We start from the raw sequence: 22,562 nt of genomic DNA, 5'->3' as shown, positions 1-22,562 counted from the left end.
CAATCGGGCCCAGGGTTTCATAAGATGGCAGCTACCAATCTCTCCCCCATTACCTCTCTCGCTCCCTCTAAAAGACTTGACCAAGTTAGAAGAAGCTGAGCGGATTCTTCAGAGTGAAGATGCCAGACGTTTGATGGTAATTTAAATCTTTAGGTTTTTTAGAAAAGCAAGTTTTACATTCAACACGCACATCTACCAGGCAAATATTGTTTTTTAAAGAACACCTATTATGGTTTTTCAAATATTACCTTTCATGTAGTGTGTTATATAGCTGTTTGTGAATGTAAAAAAAAAGTCTGCAAAGTTTCAAAAATCAAAGTGCAGGACAAATGGAGTTATTGACTCCCAAAAGAAAGAACCGATTCTGAACACCTGAAACGAGTCGTTAGTAATTCCAGACTTACTTCCTGTACTAACCTACGTAATTTGGTAACAAAAAAACCCGCCTCTGGTCTTCATTGGCTGCTCACAAACAGCATTGACCTGCCCTCAAACACTAAACTAAGCGGTAGACCAATCACAACAGACTGGGACATCTGACCAATCAGAGCAAAGTAGGCTCTCTGAAAGAGGAGTTTAGAATAAGTCCTTTAGAATGGGTCATTGGAGTGGTTTTTGACATAGGAAAAAAGGTAATGCTGCAATTTAAATTGAGCAAATGAAAGTGTTTTTTGATCTGCTTTCCATTCAGTCCTCCAGTGTATCTGCAGGTGCTTAAAAGGAAAATGTCTATATTAAAAGTCATTAAAGAGTCTTACATTTAAATTCATTTTTTGTGGTACATTTGTGACATATACTTAAGTCACATTTCCAAATATTTAGGACCCACCTTCTGTCATTATACACTACTACTGGTCAAAAGTTTTAGAACATTGTGCAGTTCTAACTTCCTGTTTATTTTTTATTCTTTAGATGCCTTACAACAACAGGTGAAAGCTGATAAAAAAGGAGGCCTCGGAATTTGTCTTTGCTGTGCCAGTGCAAAAATGGATCTGTTAAGCCCCTGAACGGCTTGGGGGCATTATTTGTGGTGGAGACCCCTGAGTTATCAGAGTATATATTTAATGAGGAGTATAAGGCCATCCTTTTCACATCAGAAGCTTCAGTCCTTGAAAAGCTCCTGAGGAGTCCTGAACAGTGCTAATGTTTCAGTCTGTAGTACAGTGGTGTTTCTGTCTTTGTTGGTGAGTTTCCATTTGCATTTACTTCCATTTTGCAGATGCAGGTTGCATTTATGTTGTCATGGTTTTCCAGGCTCTTCTCCTGGCAGTTATATTCTGCTTTATGAATTCTGAATTAACAATTCCATCTAATTGTTTTAAGTCACTGTCATGCAGTTTATCATAATCTGTACATAAGTTATTTTAAGCTCTATAAATTTTAAAGTCACCACAAAATGCCATTTTTAGAACCTCTCTTTTTCCCCAAATGTGATGTTATTTCCTGTTCAAATGGTGTGGAGGCATAAATAAATACATTTGCATGTAAATTGAAGGACGTTGTATTTACTTTGAGTTCGTTACTTTTGGTTCAAAACCATGTTAATTGCATCCCTACATGGTCTCTGATTGAAAGGAGTCAAAATGGGCTTGATTTACTGGCATAGAATCCTGATGTACATAAAGCAAGATTGATTTGATATTGTTTCAATGTTGATTAGATGTTAAATAAGTGATTTAACTTAAGTTGAAAAAATATTGATTTTTATGTCCATCTTGATCTATTTTTCATCATTGAAATAACATTATTTCAGGGTGCAAATCTGATGAAAAATCAATGCTAACTTTCAACATTGATTCAATGATAGTTTGGTTGATGCATTAACATTGATTCAATGTTGGTCTGCTATCTGGGGCTGCACTGGCATGACTGGAAATAAGCACCCGAGAGCGTTGCAAAGATGGACTGTCTTGCTAGAAAGACTTTGGTATGGGCTAGTGTGTTAAAAAAATGTTACAGCTTATATTAATGTGTAAAATAACAATGTCTACTTTAACATGGACAGGTATACATGAATATTGTAATACCGAATAATATAAGAATTATTGCATGAAGATGATATTTTATGGTGACAACACTGGTGATCTGTAGCATGCATACATTAGAGAATGTCTCCAGTGAAAATCCAGAAGATCTATTGCATTTAGACAACAAATGTGATGTGGACACAGTGACAAAATAACGGGAAGGAAAAGATGTCTAGTTAAAATGTACATTGGGACACATACATATCAGTGGTCTTCCAGTGACCAGGAGCAAATTACATAGTGAGGGAGTCTGATATCTTATAATAATTCTGTGTAACTAATTAAGGATATGTCTCCCTCTAGCGGTTGAAGGAGGTGATGACTAATTCGCTCAAATCTAGCTCCACCCCACTGAAAAAAAATCGTAATGGCCAGCCAGTACCTTGTGCAGTGTTTGGAACTGTAAGGGACCATTTTAGGCTGCTTGAAGCCTCCTGATATCTGCATAGCTTTTAAAAATAAAATGCAACACAGTGTATATGTATTTTATCGTGCACGTTCAACCTATGATAAGGACTGACTGCGTTGCTGAAGAACTCCGGAATAATATTTAGTTGGCCCACGAGTGCACACGTGGGTTGATTGTGTGGCGTGTGTTTGGTGGAACAACCCTTCAAAACCACTGTAAAAACAGTTAGTTGGACCATGTTGAAATCCAAAACGTTTGTGAAGAAGACTCGTGCTGGTGGAGTATTGAAAATAGTGCGTGAACATTACCTCCGAGATGACATTTGGTGTGGAAGTGAAGTTTGTAGGGAGTGCAAAGATGAAGCGCCAGTGCTGCAGGAGGACGCCTGTATAGAGAGTAACCTGTGTTCATATCCTCACTACTTAATCCCAGACACCAACGTGGTTTTACATCAGGTATACCATCATTTAAATTTATTTTATATTACAGTCCAGTCTTCAATGTGCTTTATATATTTTTATACGTAGTTAATTGACCGTTTTTGTGCGAGGTTATTATGAGAAGTCTTTAAAAAAAAAATAATCTTTTTAAAACAAGTTTGTAGAAAAACATTTTTTAAAAAAAAACATTTTTATTAACAATTACAAATATTTGAAAACTAATAAATGTACAAGAAGAAAGTGTCATGGACAAAATAGGTGTAGTGAAATAAAATATTAAGCACTGCTGTACAGTAATGGCTCTGCACATGAGACGTGAGGAAAAAGGTGGATTCATATAGTATTGTAAGATCTGTGTGCTGGTACAACTCAAAATTGGTTTGTCCAGATCTTGTTTGAGCTCAGGGATGTTCTCTGAAAAACAAAACATTTGTTTAATGTGACACCTTGGGAAAGAAAATGGAACACTTAACACTTTAGTGACTTCTTAATACCTTCACGGAAGCTGAGATAGGTCCTCCTGCACAGGATCATCAGGAACTAGTGGAACATCTGACAACTCTTCCACATCAAACAAAGTCACCATGGGGACTGCAGGATTAGTGTCCATGGTGACCTTCCACTCCAGCTCCTTTATGATTTTTTTGGACTTCATGAGCCTAAAACAACCAAATCAAATCACTTTTATTGTCACACAAACATATACACAAGTGCAATAGTGTGTGAAATTCTTGGGTGCTGTTCCGAGCGAGCAACATATTAGTCGTGACAGTGATGGGATATATACCAATTTACAATAAACATGAGATTTACAACACAATTTAAAATCTAATATACACATAATTACACACAACACAATATACAAATAATGTATCAACATACAATGTACAGTATACAATACACACAATATAGAATACACATTATACAATAAAAAAAATATATAGTATATATAAAATGTACAGTAGCTTGTATTGTACTGTATTGACATTCAGGCTGTCGGTTGATAGTAAGTTGCCAGTGTGTTGTTAAGAGAGAATATAATAACAATATAATTTATGACAGTCCGGTGTGAGATACAAGAGTAATAAAGTGCAGTGCTGATGTATTTTGATCGTGGGAGATCAAGAGTTCAAAAGTCTGATTGCTTGGGGAAAGAAGCTATCATGAAGTAGGCTGGTGCGGTTCCTGATGCTGCGATACCGCCTGCCTGATGGTAGCCATGAGAACAGCCCATGGCCCAGGTGACTGGAGTCTCTGATGATCCTCCGAGCTTTTTTCACACACCGCCTGTTATATATTTGCTGGAGGGAGGGAAGCTCACCTCCGATGATGTCTCTGTTAGTTCGCACCACCCTTTGCAGTGCTTTGCAGTTGTGGGCGGTGCTATTGCCGTACCAGGCGGAGATGCAGCCAGTCAGGATGCTCTCTACAGTGCAGGTGTAGAACTGTGTGAGGATGTGGCGGTTCATTCCAAACTTCCTCAGCTGTCTCAGGAAGAAGAGGTGCTGATGAGCCTTCTTCACAACGGCTTCAGTGTGGATGGACCATGTGAGTTCCTCAGTGATGTGGACACCCAAGAACTTGAAGCTGCTGACTCTCTCCACTGGTGCTCCATTGATGGTGATGGGAATGTGTTCTCTATCTCTTCTCCTGAAGTCCACCACAAGCTCCTTTGTCTTACTGATGTTGAGGGAGAGGTTGTGCTCCTGACACCAGTGTGTCAGAGTGTGCACCTCCTCTCTGTAGGCTGTTTCATCATTGTCAGTGATCAGACCTACCACCGTCGTATCATCAGCAAACTTGATGGCATTGGAGCTATGTGTTGCCATACAGTCATGTGTGTACAGGGAATACAGGAGTGGGCTGAGAACACAGCCCTGCGGGGCTCCAGTTTTGAGGGTCAGTGATGAGATGTTGCTGCCCATTCTAACCACCTGGTGTCTGCTTGACAGGAAGTCCAGGATCTTGCTGCACAGCGAGCTGTTTAAGCCCAGAGCCCGGAGTTTCTCATCAAGCTTGGAGGGCACTATGGTGTTGAATGCTGAGCTGTAGTCTACAAACAACATTCTCACATAAGTGTTCTTTTTTTCCAGGTGGGAGAGAGCAGTGTGTATTGTAGATGCAATGGCATCATCAAATGTATGGACACTGGAAATTTATTACAACCCAAGACTTTTTGGAATTTCTGTAATGACATAAAATAGGTCAAATTAATTTGATAAAGACGTTGTTTTGTCTTTACAGATGACTTACTGTTAGGTTTCTGTGGCCTTTTTTCAGATCAGGGTTTCCACGGGTCCTTAAGTCTTAAAGTCTTAAATCCAATAATCAGAATGGCATTAGTCGCATGGGAAGTCAGAAAAACATAAATCCTTTGTAAAAAGCCACCAGCAAATGCCTGCTGTAACCCAGTATTGTTCTGTATTCACACTGGGAGCATCACCAAAGTCTGGCCCCAGTGCGACCCACTACAGCAACTTCGGTAAGCGACCTTCGGACAGCATTTGGATCTACACCAACATTAAAAGTGGAGGTGCTCTAGACTTTACAAACAGTAGCAAAACATCAGTCATATAAAAGCAATGAAGTCATAGGTGAGCTGTTTTAAACCATGTTCCCTGATTCTAACATTGCTAAAACCTTCATTACGTAATTTGGATTGGCAGATTTCATTAAGAGAGACCTCATCTCAAAAATTAATAAGGGCTCGTTCGTGCTGATGTTCGACCAAAGTCTAAATCAAACAAACAAATCCAAGCAGTTGGACCTGCTTGTATGTTTCTGGGAAGGTGAGCAGGTACATTTGAGGTACCTGGGGTCTCATTTTTTGAGGCATGCGACAGCCCAGGGCTTACTGAAACATGTCAAAGTAAATGTTTTATTTATTAGCAAGCATTACATAATTTGTACTCTCACATTCATTAATTTTTTTCAAAAGCAATGCTATGGCAAAGTGTGATGATCTATTCTGTTGCATATTAAAGGAATAGTTCACCCATTTTTCAAATTTTATATTGTTTCACTTATCCCCAAAGTGCTATGTAGGACAGGAGTAATGGTGTCTACCTCACACAGTTCTAGCTGTGCTGGTGGTTATTTAGCAAGAAATCTAGCTGGGGAATAGTTATCTGAGCACAGCTAGAACCATATGAGGAAGCTGCCATTGCCACTGTCATACATACAGTGATGGGCAGATAGCGAAGCTGTTAGTTTAACTACATTAGTCATTAGCGAGGTGGTAGCTTTGCTAGTTTTTAAACCAAGCAGTTTTCAGTAGCGAAGCTATATTTTTGATAAGGTAGTGCGTAGCTTTGACAAAAAGCTACACCACTACATCATACATCACACAGGTGTTTACTATAGCCAGTTTTAAATCGGAACTAAAGATGTCTGACTCATCTGAGTCGGTTCTCTACAATGAATTGGTCACAGGTTATTGCAAAGCGCTCTGAATCAGTTCGCGATTCAATCTGAATGACTCCGAAAGCTTATGCAGGGCTCGACGATAAGGACTGCCTGATGGCCCGTGGCCAGTGAGAGAGAGATTCAGGCCAGTGCTGCATTTATAATATTAGTGCAAGAAAACAAGTGAGAGAGCACAAAAATTACACTAAGCGAACGAAGTATTCTAACCGACGAGCAAGCGCGATTCTATTTAGCTCGCAGAGATGCGCAAGCGCATAATATACTGGACACACCAAGACACAGTCATGTGCAGACACCGAGCGCACTCTCCTAGCACTGTCCTTGCTCTTTTCCAAGTGTCTTAGCAGCAGCTATTACCAATGTGTAGAAAATAGAAGGGAAAAAAACCCCACTTAATGAATTTCATAGCGGGATTGCACGTCTTGCACAACATTTTAAGTATCCCCGCTCATTCCGTGTTCACAGTGCGTGGAATCCCCACATTTTTCATTTTTACCTGTTGAAAAGTAGTAATCCACACATTGCAACACAAGAAATCAACAGTTTCTTTCTGTAGGACTGAAAATCCATGTCTCTCCGTGCATATGTCTCCTCATCATCATCATCATCTCTCTCTCTCTGTGCAGTGTAGACTGTTTAACATGCATGTGCTCTCATAAAGGGACAGAGCACTAGTTTTAATCCCACTGTAAAAAAACAAACACATTTTCTCTCATTAATTCGCCTTTAGAGATGAAGCGCCGAATGAGACAAACTTTGTTAAACCCCAGTTAAACACATGCCTGGAAATCACAAGCTGCTCAGTATCCAAAATGTAAGTATAAATTTAATTAGGTGATATTTCAAAATGTAAACGTTAATTCGACATAATACCGTTTGATATGAAAAGAAGCTAAATCACTATGGCTATTAGGCTATTATTATCAGAGCTGTTCAGCTGCAGGGTGAAGATGAATATTTGAAACAGTATACTTCATATCATCCTCATGAAACACCAGTTACTTTTCTCATTTCTGGACCGTACAGGTTTTTTTTGTTTTTGTGCTTTGTGTATCAGTCTGTGATGGTCTTTAGGTTGTCTGATTTCAGACAGTTAGATACAGTACACATTGTTAATTAACAGATTAGGCCTAATCTCCCTAATGTATATTACACGTCACAACCGATTTGGTAGCAAGTCTCTTCTCAGGGATTCATATGTTAATTACATTCAGACAATAATCACATCTTTAACTCAGTGATTAAATCTTTGATCCTGTGTTTGAATACACTACACATGGCCAAAAACCGTGTTTTCAGGAGACCGAAAACACATCTCCACCACAGAACTCTTCACTTAAAAACTCATGTGTAAATGGCAGTATGGCTGAGGTTAATATGATGTATTTATGAATTTATATCTATAAAGTGCTTATTTGGGATTACATAAGGCATAAATCATATCTTGCAAATTATAAATGTGATTCAATTTTGTGGGACATTGCAAAAAAAAAAATATTTCTCTTCGGACACATTTTTAAAGCCATGATGGTAAAAACAGCTATTTATAATTTTTGTGTTGGGGCCAGTGAAAATTTTGGCAGGGCCAGTAAACATTTGATGCACTGGCCCGACCGGGCCAGTAGAAAAAATCCTTAGCGTTGAGCCCTGTTATGCACGCACTGCTGAATTCTTTGGTGCGCCCTCTCATTTGCCAACACGCACAATATTTTAAAACCTGGAAAATAAAGATAATGCTGGTTTGCAGTGGATCTTCAATCAATGGAAACCAAACCTGCAAATGCGTCCTATCGTTTGCCAGTGATAAAGAAGTTCTTTATTAAGTTCAACACGTGCAGGTAAAGAAATTTTACAACCAAAAGAGTATCAAAACACAATATCCTACATGAAAACATAGAAAAGTACCATGGCATTACACCTCGATCAAGAGAGAAGGACCTGCAGAAACCTTGTCAGATGGGCCTCTATATATTTGAAGGTCCTGGAACACACTGGGCAGTTTTCTGATCTCAGTTGGACCCTGCCTCTTGCCCACTGAAGGAAGATCTGCCTCTACTCAATGTTCATGACTGAGTGGGGAAAGTCATAAGTACTACCTCAAATTAGACAGCTCGCCAGGGCACGTTGGGCAGTTCACAGTGTTCTATTAAAAAATAAATGTGAATTGAAGTCAGTGTCAGTCTTACGTTTAACAGGTAGATAAGGATGAAGATGAGCTGCTGTGTGTTCAAACTGATATTACCTAGGCATCATTTGTCTTGTAATCAGTTGAAATTAGCATTTCTATGGTGCACGTCAGGTTGAGGGTGGTTCACATTACCTCTCAATAAACTTGCTGTCAGTGGAGTAAAAAAAAACAAAAAAAAAAACATTTCCTTAAATGTAGACATATCAGTTAAATAAATGGCAGATGGGACTGTCCACTTCCAATTTATTCACTGGGCAGTGAATAAGTGGTTTATGGACTGTGAGAAATTGAGCTTTTGAAGGATGCATGCTTTTAGTGGCAAAAGGCAGATTTAAACAAATTTTTTAAATTACATTTAAATTTGCTAAGCATAAAATTAGTTCAATTAATGCCAAAGCAAATGCAGTTGTTTTTCCATTTAACAACTCTATTTTTTTTAAAAAGTTTTTAAAAGTCTCACCCACACCTTTTATATCACTTCTGAAGATATGGATTTTTTTATATTTATTATATTATCCCATTTTCTCCAAATTTGGAATTCCCAATTCCCACTGCTTAGTAGGTCCTCGTGATAGCACGGTTACTCGCCTCGTGGCGGAGGACAAGACCCAGTTGCCTCCACTTCTGAGACCGTCAGTCTGCACATCTTATCACGTGGCTCGTTGTGCATGACACCGTGGAAACTCCACATGTGGAGTCTCATGCTACCCTCCACGATCCACACACAACTTACCACATGCCCCATTGAGAGCGAGAACCACTAATCACGACCACAAGGAGGTTACCCCATGTGACTCTACCCTCCCTAGCAACTGGGCCAATTTGGTTGCTTAGGAGACCTGGCTGGAGTCACTCAGCACACCCTGGATTCGAACTCGCGACTCCAGGGGTGGTAGTCAGCATCAATACTCGCTGAGCTACCCAGGCCCCCCTGACGATGACTCTTAAGGATTTCGGGCCTCCTGGTGAAGTCTTGCAGGGCCTCGGTCAAGGTGTTGACCTGCTCATTCAGATCAGCCACCTTGTCCTTTAGATTCTGCTGGGCATGCTTGCAGCTCTCCTTTTGGCATTCCCCCTTCTCCTTAAAAGGGTCTCATCTTTTAGATTCAGGGTAGAGGCCATTAGCTCATTTTGAATTAGACACCCAGATGTTGGCTAAATCCACAAGGCAAGACTCTTTCTCAAAGTTCTCTCAAGGAGTAGCATGTGCATCGATTAGAGAAGAGTTCTAGCAGACACTGTGTGAGCAGGATTTTTAAATGGTTTGCTCTCCTCCCACTGAGCAATGTAATGAATCACAAAATAGACTTCAAATTGGATTGGGGGCAGCGCATTCCATTTTGGAGTCTATAACTGCACTCACTGTGATTTGTTGTCTATAACCTTTTTGTTTTGTTTTTTTGGTCTTTTTCACAATATAACAAAAATTTTGTTATGTGTATGACATATCATTATATGCCACTAGATTCTGAGCACATCTCTACATTATTCATGAGCGAGAGCACTCTGTTTTATTTCTATCCTGTCACTGCACTGTCTGAAAGTAGATACGCGACCTTGCAAAAGTATTAAGTAATTAAAAAACACTCCCAGAAAGAACATGTGACTGGTCTATGCAAAACACTATGGTATGTTCAAACGCGCTTGCGGAGTGGACCACGGTTCATAACCGGACGAAAGCAAACAGTTCAGCTACCCCAGCAGTTCTCCAAACTTGAACCAGTGGCATTTAGGCGTACATATCTGATCGTGGGTTCTCCAAATTAAGAATATTTTTGCAAATAATGGCATTGATACTGCGGTACAACTGATCATGGACACAATGTTATGACTTATTATTGGAAAGAAAGAACAAAGCGATAATGACACCCAAAATGTATGTAGCGCAGCATCTGTCCATCTATTTCAATTTTAAAAAGACCTGCAATGGCAACAACTCAGTAAATTTTAGATAAGCTTACAATCCAGTCTTTTTAAAAAATGTCTGGTATCGGCTGTCTGATGGCTAATGATGCCTTTTTTTTTTTTTTTTGGACCAATAAGAAACGTTTTCTGGACTGTTTTCACCAAAATAGTTCCACTTTGCAAGGAAAGTAAGAAAAGTGGAAAATAATGTGAACCCTGAACTAGTTCCAGTAACTAGGAAAAGTTCCAGCTGTGGAAAAAAACACCTGTTCTCCTGAGAGGAATCTTATCGCCAGGTTGTTGCGCAGAGACAGCTGTTGCAACACTTTGTCACTTTGAATGAAAGTAATTTGTTAAATGGCAAGCAACTAACTTGGTTCTCAATTCTGACAGATCGACATACTTGAGGACCCTCTGATCAGGAATGTGATCATCCTTCAGACCGTTTTACAAGAGGTCAGACACAGGAGTGCACCGGTTCACAAAAGAATCAAGGATGCCATTCATGACAAGGACAAGCACTTCTACACCTTCACTAATGAACATCACAGGTAAACGCATCCACAGAGGCTGTATTCATCCTAATGGTAACTCACCTCAACAGTCTTAATTCCTCATGACATGCCTTTATTTGATTTACATTGCATACATCCTTACAGACAGTGCATTGATGTTAGGACCATGTATGTGGCTCTTTCTATTTCAAGGGAGACTTTCATTGAACGAGAGCAAGGGGAGAGCTCCAACGATCGCAATGATCGAGCCATTCGTGTTGCTGTCAAATGGTATACAGATCACCTTGCTAAAGTGACCAATGGTGACACAATGAAAGTGGTTCTTCTGACTAATGACCGGGCCAACAAAGAAAAGGCAGAGCAGCATGGTCTACTGGTGTACAGATGTAAGAGACAATTATTATTATTATTATTTTTCATTGCTCTTGATGCCATTGTAGGGGTGGACGTTGCGGTCTGTTTTAGAGGTCTGCAACCCAACAGCACCCGAGAAACTTCTGGGTTTTGGACAGCTTCAGACTATTTATTTCAAGTATGACTTTGGGTTCATGTTTCACTTTCAGGCCCGTGCAGACCTCTGGTCTGTTTGAGTTTTAAGCATTATACGGGTATTGGTATAATTTCTGATTAAAAAAAGATTGTAATTTGTATTTTTGTTTTTATTTTCATGAAGGTGAGGAGTATGTAAAGAGCTTGATTGGCAACCCTGAGCTTGTGGACAGACTTGCATTGACATCTGATGATCAGGTCTGTTCCCTGAGATGATCAAGAAGCCTTTTTCTTTGTATATTTGTGAGTTAAATATTAGTACATATAAGCATGCTCTGATCAGGATTTTTACTGCCGATGCTGATCTTCTTGTCACCTGAACGGCCGATACCGATCCCGATCATTTCACCTTTTGTCAGAATCTCTGTCATAACGGGCTATATGTCATAATGTAAGCTTTCTGCACACTGTCACTATTGATTGAATTTTCGTCTTCCCTGTAATATCAGTTTGCCTAGTTTTTGCTGACAAAAAAAGTTGTACAATTTTTTTAAAGGCTTATTAAAAAAGCTTTTTTTAAATAAGACTTTAAAACAAGTAAAGGCTAACAAAATATTCTCTATATTAAGATATAAGCCCTATAAAAAAAATGAAGCTTAGTGTCAAACTGAAGACAAACTGATAACCCATAGGTGCAAATAAACTTAATGTGACATTTTTGGTTATTGATTCATTGTCATTATTTCACATAACTATTATTATTATTATTCCTCATTTTATTTCTGTTTTATATTTGCATTGTATTTAATACATTATATAATGGTATCTTAATATTGTATAAAGAATTATTGTATTTATAAAGACCTTCCTTGCCTTTTTATTTAGGTGGATGATTGTATTAATAGTTAATTTTTCACTGTTGCTGCTTGAACTTTAATGAGGGCAAGAGATGAAAGGAAAGTGGAGAAAGAGTGACTGTTTCTGGACTCTACAGGTGCTACTATTGTTAATGCTGTTTAATCGGGAGATATTTAATGAAGATGTTTGAATTACACCACATCTTGTAACTCGCGTTATTACTGAGATGCCTATACTTGACGGAGACTGAGAAGCTGTCACCATGAATGATCATAAGAACCGTTACACAGCTCACACTATTCCCTTTGCCTTGTGTGTGAAACGGCACATTAAAAGTACATTAGACAAACTTTTCATATTCGCCATACCTCTCCCACTGCATCGTTCTTAACTGCTGAATCAAATTTGTTGTCTTGCAACACTATGCCAGTATTCCCCACACTCCATGATGCCATGACAGTGCTTTTGCAACATGAGCGATCGGCCAAATTACCAGTCACCGACTGAGTCATAGGACGTGAATATCGGCTGATATCGATACATATAATGTATCGGTATCGGCCACCCTAGTACATATAATGATTTCTCTTTTATGATTCTCTAGAATGATATCACTGGCGGTAAGCTGATGTTTCCAGAGCACCTTCCCTTATCCAGGATCCAGACTGGTATAAAGAATGGAATATTTCTTCAGGGCATATTTCATGCCAACAGAGATAATTATCTGGAGGGCACAGTCTTCATGCATAGAGAGGGGGAAGAGGTCACTGAGGTAAAAGTCTGTCATATAAAAATCAAAAGCATTTTAATCATGCTAAGATGTTACTTTTTATGGTAACACTTTACAGTAAGGTTGTATTTGTTAACATTAATAAATGCATTAGGTATCATGAAATAAAAATGAAAAAAAAAATATTTTTTACGGCATTTATTAATCTTGGTTAATGTTAATTAATACAAATACAATTGTCCATTGTTAGTTCATGTTAGTTTATAATGCTAATATAGTTTATAAACTAATGTTAACGAACACAACTTTAACAACTTAATTTTAAAAATTTATTAGTGTATGTTGAATTTAACATTAACCAAGATTAAATAATTGCTGTAAAGTTACTGTTAATTGTTAGTTCATATTAATATAGTTAACTAATGTTGATGAATGCAAACTTATTGCAGAGTGTTACCATTTTTAAAAAAAAAAAATTATTTTTATTACTAATTAGCATAGAGCTTCTTTTTCAAATGAATTTTTTTCATTATACCAAAAAGGCTCTCTATATGTATGCAATGTAATGAAGTACTCAGTACCTCTAAACAAAAAGATTTGCTAACTTGCAGTGTTATGTTATGGCAGGTTTTACTTCAAGGCTTTCAGAACTTAAACCGGGCTGTGCATCAGGACATAGTGGCTGTTGAACTCTTTCCAAAAGAACGCTGGGTCGCTCCCTCATCTGTTGTGCTGCAAGACGAAGGTCCAAATGATGATGTTGAGGAAGATGAGATCGAGAAAAATGTATGATAAATGCCATAAGATCAGCAGTTAGTTGTTAACAGAATAACTGTTATATGAAAGTTAGTTCTGTTCTCTAATATGATTGTACAATTGATGTTCCAAGAGTGCAGTGGGATGCTTTTTGTCTGTGTTTATGGCATTCCTAACAGGATTGTTGGAGTAATGCGGTCTCCAGTGGACTAAGACTCATCCCATAATATTATCTTGTGTCTGAATTTTTAAAAACCACCTTGTATAACCCTTTTGCTCTAGAAATGTAATGTGCTCATAGTATTTTTGCACTTTCATGATTCCTCTGTAATATGTTTAGTGACTTTTTCTGTTCTCTGTTAAAGGTGGAGAGTGTGTCACAGTCTAGTGTTTTGAAGCCCACTGGACGAGTGGTGGGCATTATAAAAAGGAACTGGAGGCCTTTCTGTGGGATGCTTTCTCAATCACAGATCAAAGAGGTAACGGGGCTCCACCACACGACTGATGTAAGCCATTTATTGTTTGCCGTGTTTGGAAATGTGAGGGAACTTTTATTGTGGTAAGACACATCTTGCTACACAAAGCCCACTAATAACTATTCAGTTTTTGTGAAAGATTGCTATAGCATGACAGCTTGTACACCAAAGACTGTAAAATAGTAATATTACTAATGGAGTTTCTGATTTAAATCTGATTTATCTTTAGAAATTTGTCTGATGCAGCGGACTAACTATTTTGATCTTTAATGCCAGGCAACAAGGCACCTTTTCACCCCAGCAGACCGGCGAATCCCACGGATCCGTATCGAGACCAGGCAGGCCGCCACTCTGGTGGGACAGAGGATCATGGTTGCTATAGATGGCTGGCCCAAAAACTCCAGATACCCAAATGTAAGTGTTAGTGATTTATTGTCTTTAAAAAAATTCTGACATTTGACTTGGTTTTTGTTTGTGATTTTGTGATTGTTTTATTCAGATGTTGCATGTCTGCAGTGGTTTCATGCAGGCTTACATTTAAGATAATCAATATTACACAGAAATGTACATTTGAGACCCACTTTTAACTTGCCAGACTAACCTTATTTTTAATCTTCATTCAGACTTGTCTTGAAGTTTATTGTGACAGCCTGGATGTGTTTATTCCTCTGGCCATTTAAAAATCTTCAAATATTGCTGTTCTGCATGTTTCTCAGGGTCACTTTGTGAAAAATTTGGGTACTGCTGGGGATAAAGAGACAGAGACAGAGGTGCTTCTCCTAGAACATGATGTTCCTCACCAGCCCTTCTCCCAGGCTGTCCTCAGCTTCCTACCCAAGATGCCCTGGAGCATTACTGAGGAGGTAGGGACAGTCATGCATTTCAAAGGCTTTGTTGTGTTGGAATGTTTAATGGATATTTCTATGAAATAACTGTTGAAATAAATTATTGTTGGAATACTTAATATGCACCGATCAGCCACAACATTAAAACCACCTGCCTAATATTATGTAGGTCCCCCTCGTGCCGCCCAAACTGTGCCAACCTGCATCTCAGAATAGCATTCTGAGATGCTATTCTTCTCACCACAATTGCACAGAGCAGTTATCTGAGTTACCATAGACTTTGTCAGTTCGGACCAGTCTGGACATTCTCTATTGACCTCTCTCATCAACAAGGCAGTTTCCATCTGCAGAACTGCCACTCACTGGATGTTTTTTGTTTTTGGCACCATTCTGAGTCAATTCTAGAGACTGTTGTGTGTGAAAATCCCAGGAGATCTGCAGTTGCAGAAATACTCAAACCAGCCCGTCTGGCAACAACAGTCATCCATGCGATTATCTAATCAGCCAATCTATGGCAGTATAATCCAGATATGGGTCAGGAGCTTCAGTTAATGTTCACATCAACCATCAGAATGGGAGAAAAATGTGAGCTCAGTGATTTGGACCGTGGCATGATTGTTGGTGCCAGATGGACTGGTTTGAGTATTTCTTGGTGATGAGCGGTCAACAGAGTATGGCCAGATTGGTTCGAACTGACAAAATCTACGGTAACTCAGATAACTGCTCTGTACAATTGTAGTGAGAAGAATAGCATCTCAGAATGCTATTCTGAGATGCGGGTTGGCACTGTTTTGGCGGCACGTGGGGGACCTACCTAATATTAGGCAGATAGTTTTAATGTTGTGGCTGATCGGTGTACGTCCTAGCTTAAAGAATGTCACCATTGCGGTCAAATGGATAGGGTGTTAATGCTGGTGTGTGTTTTCCTGCAGGACCTCAAGGTCAGAGCAGATCTGAGGCACCTCTGTGTGTGTAGTGTGGATCCTCCAGGCTGTACAGACATTGATGATGCTCTTCACTGTCGGGAACTAGAGAATGGAAACTTGGAGGTACAGTTGCTTGTGTTAAATATGGCAAGGGGTAAAGAAACACAGATGGACAGAGCATTAATACATTCTATTTAAATGCTATGCTTTGGTTTTAGGTTGGTGTCCACATAGCAGATGTCAGCCATTTTATTCGGCCAGGAAATGCATTAGACCAGGAGGCAGCCAACAGAGGCACCACGGTCTACCTTTGCGGAAAGGTGCATATACAGCATTGGACTATGGGTTCTGATTTGCAAAATAATTGTATTTGTTTAAAATGTAACCTTTGCTCTTGCAGTATTATGTGAATATCACCTTCATTTTCATAAATATTTTGTCATTTTCTTCCTAAGAGAATTGACATGGTCCCTGAACTTCTCAGTTCCAACATTTGCTCTCTTCGGTCCAATGTTGAGAGGTAAACCTGGCATTGTATTTACTCTGTAGAGTAAAAGCTTCAAAACCTTCACTGTCTAATGAGCACATCATCTTTCAGGTTAGCATTCTCCTGTATTTGGGAGATGAACCACAATGCTGAAATCATTAACACACGCTTCACAAAGAGCATCATCAACTCCAAGGTATGCATCCAACTTGTAAAAATGTGTTTAAAGGAATATTCCAAATTCAGTACAAGCTGAGCTCAATCGACATCATTTGTGGCAAAATGTTGATTACCAAAAAAAATTAGTTTTGACACATCCTTTTTCTTAAAAAATTTACAGTGAGGCACTTCCATGGGGACAGTGAAAGTGAATGTGGCCAATTTTTGGTGGGTTTAAATTCAGAATGTTGAAATGAAAATGTGTGTAGCTTAAAATTTTATAAAACCACTTACATTAATTCTTCTGTTAAAACTTGTGTATTACTTGAGCTGTAAAGTTGTTTAAATGGTCATTTTTAGTCATTTTAGGGTTTGTTGACATCATTATGGCAACGAAGTTGTAAAATGTATTTACTTATTTACTAACCTTTATTCAGAAAAGGTTAGTAACCGATTTTTATCACACTAAAATCGTGTTTACATGCATATTGTTAATGTCTTGTGGCTATACATTTTAATAAGTAAATATTTTAACAAAAAAATTGGCCCCCATTCATTTCCATTGTAAGTGCCTTACTGGAACCCAGATTTTTGCTTTTTATAAAAAAAAGGAGGGGAAAGTTAAATTTTGTGGTAATCAACATTATGCCACAAATGCTGTCGACTGAGCTTAACTTGTATTGAACCCGGAATATTCCTATAATACAGTGGTCCAACTATGTAGCATCAGCACTTATGTTATTATTGTGTCACTTAAGGCCTCCCTTACATATGCAGAAGCTCAGATGAGGATTGATGACACTACCATGAATGATGACATCACAAAGAGTCTGCGAGGCCTTAACAAATTGGCCAAGATTTTAAAGGGCCGGAGGACCGAAAAAGGGTATTCACTTTTTACAGTTTAACTAGATCTGTAACTTTGAAACATGTCTGTGATAAAGTAGTCATTAAGCCTTTATGTAGACATGGTTTGTAAATGTTGTTTATTTCACCATTTCTCAGAGCGCTGACCCTCTCCTCTCCTGAAGTGCGTTTCCATATAGACAGTGAAACTCATGACCCCATAGATCTGCAGACCAAAGAACTGATGTAAGTGTCATATACCTGTTTCTGCAGACATCTGTCTCAAGTTATTAACATCATGCATTAAGCCTTTTTTCATGTTACTTTGAGATGTTATTGTGGGAAAATAATCCCAGTAGTTTTTCTCTTCCTCTTTCCCTGAATTAGTTAATTGTTAAATCAATCTCCCACCATGTTTCCATAGGGAGACTAATTCTATGGTGGAGGAGTTCATGTTGTTGGCGAATATCTCTGTAGCGCAGAAGATCTATGATGAGTTCTCAGAGTGTGCCCTACTGAGGAAACACCCTTCACCACCACCATCGAACTATGACATCCTTATTAAGGCTGCACAGTCAAGGGTGGGTGCTCTGTAGTTAGGTTTTTTATTTTTTTTTTTATTTTTATTTTTTTATTTTTTTTTTTTTTTTACAAATCCAAACAAATACACATTTGCTAAATGCATTACTACAACATGCTGTATCTGGACAAAAAGGTTATTTCTAAGAGTTTAGGGTCATTATTTGCCCTACTGGAATACATTTTTTTCAGGTGCACTTTTTACCCTAATGATAACGTACTTTTCTAATACTAAATGCTGCTACTTACAACAAATAACGAGATAAACATGGAATATTATGAATTGTAGAACAGTCCTCTAATTTGATTGGACAAACAGCATTCCAAGAGTGCTGATAATTTGAATAACAGCACAAGTACATTTCAGTATTTGTCTTTTTCGCTTGTCTATGTTTGCTGCTTTCCATGCCCATTTCAGTCTGTGTTGTTTAGCGACACAAAGTTTAATGCTTTTGCAGCTTTTGGAACTATTTCTTTTGGTGGAGAAAAAAATAGACTACCAAATATACAGCCAAATCATATTCAGTACGACATTCTTGCTCATGTGATATTGCTTAATTATATGAAAAGTTAGATAATAGATTAAAAGCATAGAGGAATTCATTGTTGGTGCATTTTAAAAATGAGGGGCATTTTGTTACCTTTCAGTGGTATTTTTGCCCTTGGTTATTTACTGACCCTGAACCCAGCTAATATTCTTCTCTTCCAGGACTTTGTCATCCACACAGATTCAGCCAAAGCTCTGGCTGACTCCCTGAACAATGCGACAATTGAGAGCTTCCCATACTTCAACACCCTGATCAGGATCCTTGCCACCCGCTGCATGATGCAGGCCGTGTATTTCTGCTCTGGCATGGACAGCGATTTCCACCATTATGGCCTGGCCTCACCTATTTACACACACTTCACATCACCCATCAGAAGGTGAGGCACAGTAGTTCCTGTATACTCTTTACACACTATCAGTTTAGCATAAATAACAAACCGCCTTACATTTTTTTAAAATCCTTTTTGCAGATACTCTGATATCATAGTTCACCGACTGTTAGCAGTGGCTATTAATGCAGACAGTACATACCCAGATTTGATGGATAAGCACAAGCAGTCGGCCATGTGCAACAACCTCAACTACAGACACAAAATGGCCCAGTATGCACAGAGAGCCTCAGTGGCTTTCCACACTCAGGTAGAGTGTCAATGCTTAAATCAACACTAAGGAAACCTGACTTTGAAGGTTGTAAAACTAAATGGAATAATTGTGGCTGGTTCTTTAACAAGCTTTCTTTCATCTTTACCCTTCAGCTCTTTTTCAAGAATAAGGGAATCGTAAATGAGGAAGGCTACATTCTGTTTGTAAGAAAAAATGCCATCATCATCCTCATCCCTAAGTTTGGATTGGAGGGTACTGTGTTTTTTGAGAACAAAGACAAACCCAGTCCTCATCTCCGCTTTGACTCAGAGGTACTTGTAAACATGACATTGATTGGCGTAACCCATAGCCGGGCTATATTAGCCATACTTACTCTCTGTGAATGTTCTGTGGTTGAACCTGCCCTAATTGTCTCCTCAGGGGCCCACACTCGCAGTGGAGGAACACACCTTTCACATGTTTGATAAAGTCAAAGTTACTGTCAGCCTTGACTCTTCCAACATCCAGCACCAGAGGATCAGAATGGCACTCATTGAACCAGTGGTACGGTGTTATTTTATTTGTTTAAGGCATTAAGATATTTAGGCACATACAATTATTTCATTATGTCCCCTTCATTAACACAAATGTCATCAGAATAAATTTGTTATGAATGAAAAATGAAATAATTGTCAAAACATAAGAAGACCTACAATATTCCAAGGTTCATTTGTTTGTCTATGAGGAGCAAAGGCATGAAAGATACATTTATTGTCAGAACGCACTTTGTACGTTTAGGATTTTTTCCAAATATTATGTAAGAGTACAGAGTCCCATTCCCTTCTTTTGAGCTTTCCTTTGAAAGGTGTGCATATTTTTTGGGTGGACATACAGTTTATTTTTAAACCACTAGTGAAATTTCACCATTAATTATATAGGAGTGAAACTGAAAAGACTAATTTTAATGCAGACAAATTATCAATTATTTTAAGCTTGGTGCACTGAGAAAAGCATCATCAGTGTCCATAATTGTGTTCATTGCAGAGAATATTCTCGTTACTGATACAAAGGATGTGGCCACAGAGATGAGCATTACATTTAACATGGGTGGGGGAGCCAGGGTTCCCACACGTCCTGGAAAACCTGGAATTTTGCAAGACAGTTTTTCTGTAATTTAAAAGTCCTGGAAAATTAGAAAAATACCTAACTGTCCTGGAAAATAATTCTTTGTCCTGGAAAATATTTAAAACTATTTGACTGTTGCAAACAAGGTTTTTGTTACATGTACAAAAACATGGTAACGATTGGGACTGGGGAAAGAAGCCAAATACACAAATTTCTATAGTTTTTTCACTGCCCGGCAGCTGCGCATTGTGAAACAACGTCAACAGTTAACTGTCATAAACAAATCTCAGTCACATACATTCTGTGCTCATCTGCTGTCATCTCTGCTTTATTATTGTTATAGTGCAAAATATGAAAACATTTATATAAACTAAATATAATTTTCTTTCCAACATTGCACACTTCTTTCCAACACACCCTTGGTTGTTATCATGATTCAGCGTTAATACCTCGGGATGTGAATTAATTTTTCAATTATTCAACAGCTGGAGTCCGCATATACTGTGGTTACCACATGTAGTATGTGGAAAACACAGATGGAATCTAGTCATAAAAATGCCATTAGCTAAACACGCAAAACGTTATGGAATATGGCATATTTGAAAGAACATTTTTGAATGCACAATCAAAATTAAAATTGCGATATGTCCTGTGGTGTGATAATTAAAATGCAAAAGTCTGTGATTTTAATTGAATATCTAATCTGCAAGTGATGCACGCTTCAAAATGAATGTGTGAAGCCGCTCGTACACTGAAAACACCTCATCATGATCATCACATGCTTGTGAGTGTGATGACAGAGCAGAACACTCTGAAGTGTGCAGCTCATACAGGCTATGTATTTATTTAATTAAATCATTGCTTTATGGGGATTAATAATCACACTGGACCATGCAGTGAACTGCTTACATTATCTGAAGGTGAGAAACTACCATCAAAAACAAACAAATGCTAAATAAAAGCTCAATTTAAATGGATATGTATTTTTGCTTAAATATTACACTTGTTGGGCACATAAAATGTCCTGGAAAATTGTGCCATGAAAAGAGTGGGAACCCTGAGTTCCTGATAAGCATCCACTCAAAGGAAGCAGTAGGTTTAGACAAATGGTCAGAAAGAATATATAACTAAGTGAAAAGGGAGTCAGGAAAGTTAAAAAGAATTTGGACATTGGTGCAATCTGGCTACAGGAAGAAATAATAAAATGTTTATAAATGCCATATGTAAAAATGTTCTTCAGATTTCATCAGGCTTAGCTCTAGATCAGGGCACCAGTTGAAAGGTCAGACCAGTTGAAAAAAATAAGCAAAGCGAAATGCCACTGTAGTTGCATGGATGTGAAAATGTTGTATATGTTTTGCCTTTTTCAGATCTCCGGGGTTAGTGTTCCTGTGCCTGAGTCGGAACCAGAGGCCAAAAAACCCAAGCTTGACCGCTAAAACCTAAGCACCAAGGACTGTCTTACTACTATAAAATTATGAATTATAAAAGCAAAAATAATTAAAATGCTTTTTCAGTTTGTTTCAGGTAGTTTCATGGGAACTTTGAAAGCACTGATTGACATGAAAGGGTTTTTAGTAGCTTTAGTAGCTGTGTTTTTGCTCTTTCTATGGATTTTTAACAGGCTTATGCACACACTATTATCTACAGTCTGTGAAAATGGTGTAATTACAACATGTTCTCATTTCTTTTTGAGCCATAAGGTTCAGTCATCCCTCTAATCCACAATCTGTGGTTCATTTTGTTCAGTGAAAACATGGCACTGTTAATAAATGCAGGGTTGCCATTCTTTTTGAATTTCCCCCATTTGATTGAACCCATTATATCAGAATCTCTGTAATTCTGAATACATATGAGAATGGTAGCCTAAACTTTTTAAATTTTACCGTATTTAGATCAGCTCTAAGCATAAAAAAAAAAACAAATGTTTTTAAGTCCTCCTTCAATCTGAACTTTTTTCAAACATTGGAGCTCTGTATGTTGTACGCTATAGACAAAATCCAAGTAAAACTATCAGCTTTCACAAACAAATACTTTTGTCTTGGTCTTTAATCTGTAGTACATGCATAATTTTTCTCCTTCCAGAAACTTTATCTGGAACAATAGAGATATTTTATACAAACACAAATCTTTCTTTTACAAGAACTGGTTTGATAGCAATATAAATTTGGCTTGTCAATTAGACAAAGCTGCTGGGTTACCATTTTGTTATGAAGAATTTCTTTTGCACTTTAGGAGGTGCCATTT

General features: G+C 38.2%; 1 protein-coding gene across 1 annotated transcript; it reads left to right on the top strand.

Annotated features, from left to right (window-relative positions):
* The first annotated feature begins 2,441 nt into the window (after positions 1–2,441).
* Positions 2,442–22,346, top strand: dis3 (DIS3 exosome endoribonuclease and 3'-5' exoribonuclease). The gene is made up of 21 exons (XM_051704563.1): positions 2,442–2,891; positions 10,789–10,946; positions 11,103–11,296; positions 11,584–11,657; positions 12,862–13,029; positions 13,615–13,773; positions 14,109–14,222; positions 14,496–14,633; positions 14,936–15,082; positions 15,997–16,113; positions 16,209–16,310; positions 16,446–16,510; positions 16,589–16,673; positions 17,395–17,522; positions 17,642–17,728; positions 17,907–18,063; positions 18,771–18,985; positions 19,079–19,247; positions 19,364–19,522; positions 19,632–19,754; positions 21,686–22,346. Exons 1-21 carry the CDS (start codon positions 2,673–2,675, stop codon positions 21,752–21,754), a joined length of 2,847 nt encoding a protein of 948 aa, XP_051560523.1. The 5' UTR covers positions 2,442–2,672; the 3' UTR covers positions 21,755–22,346.
* The last annotated feature ends 216 nt before the right edge of the window (positions 22,347–22,562 follow it).

Source organism: Myxocyprinus asiaticus, chromosome 8 (assembly GCF_019703515.2).
Source record: "Myxocyprinus asiaticus isolate MX2 ecotype Aquarium Trade chromosome 8, UBuf_Myxa_2, whole genome shotgun sequence".
NCBI classification, from domain to species: Eukaryota; Metazoa; Chordata; class Actinopteri; order Cypriniformes; family Catostomidae; genus Myxocyprinus; species Myxocyprinus asiaticus.
This window is presented reverse-complemented; position numbering and strand designations above follow the sequence as displayed.

What these genes read in the sequence shown, in the direction of transcription:
- dis3 (XM_051704563.1), top strand. Translation starts at nt 2,673, where the DNA reads ATGTTGAAATCCAAAACGTTTGTGAAGAAGACTCGTGCTGGTGGAGTA. An exon ending in CATTGACATCTGATGATCAG is followed by an intron (nt 11,658 to 12,861) that starts GTCTGTTCCCTG and finishes ATGATTCTCTAG; the next exon opens with AATGATATCACTGGCGGTAA. An exon ending in CTCAATCACAGATCAAAGAG is followed by an intron (nt 14,223 to 14,495) that starts GTAACGGGGCTC and finishes CTTTAATGCCAG; the next exon opens with GCAACAAGGCACCTTTTCAC.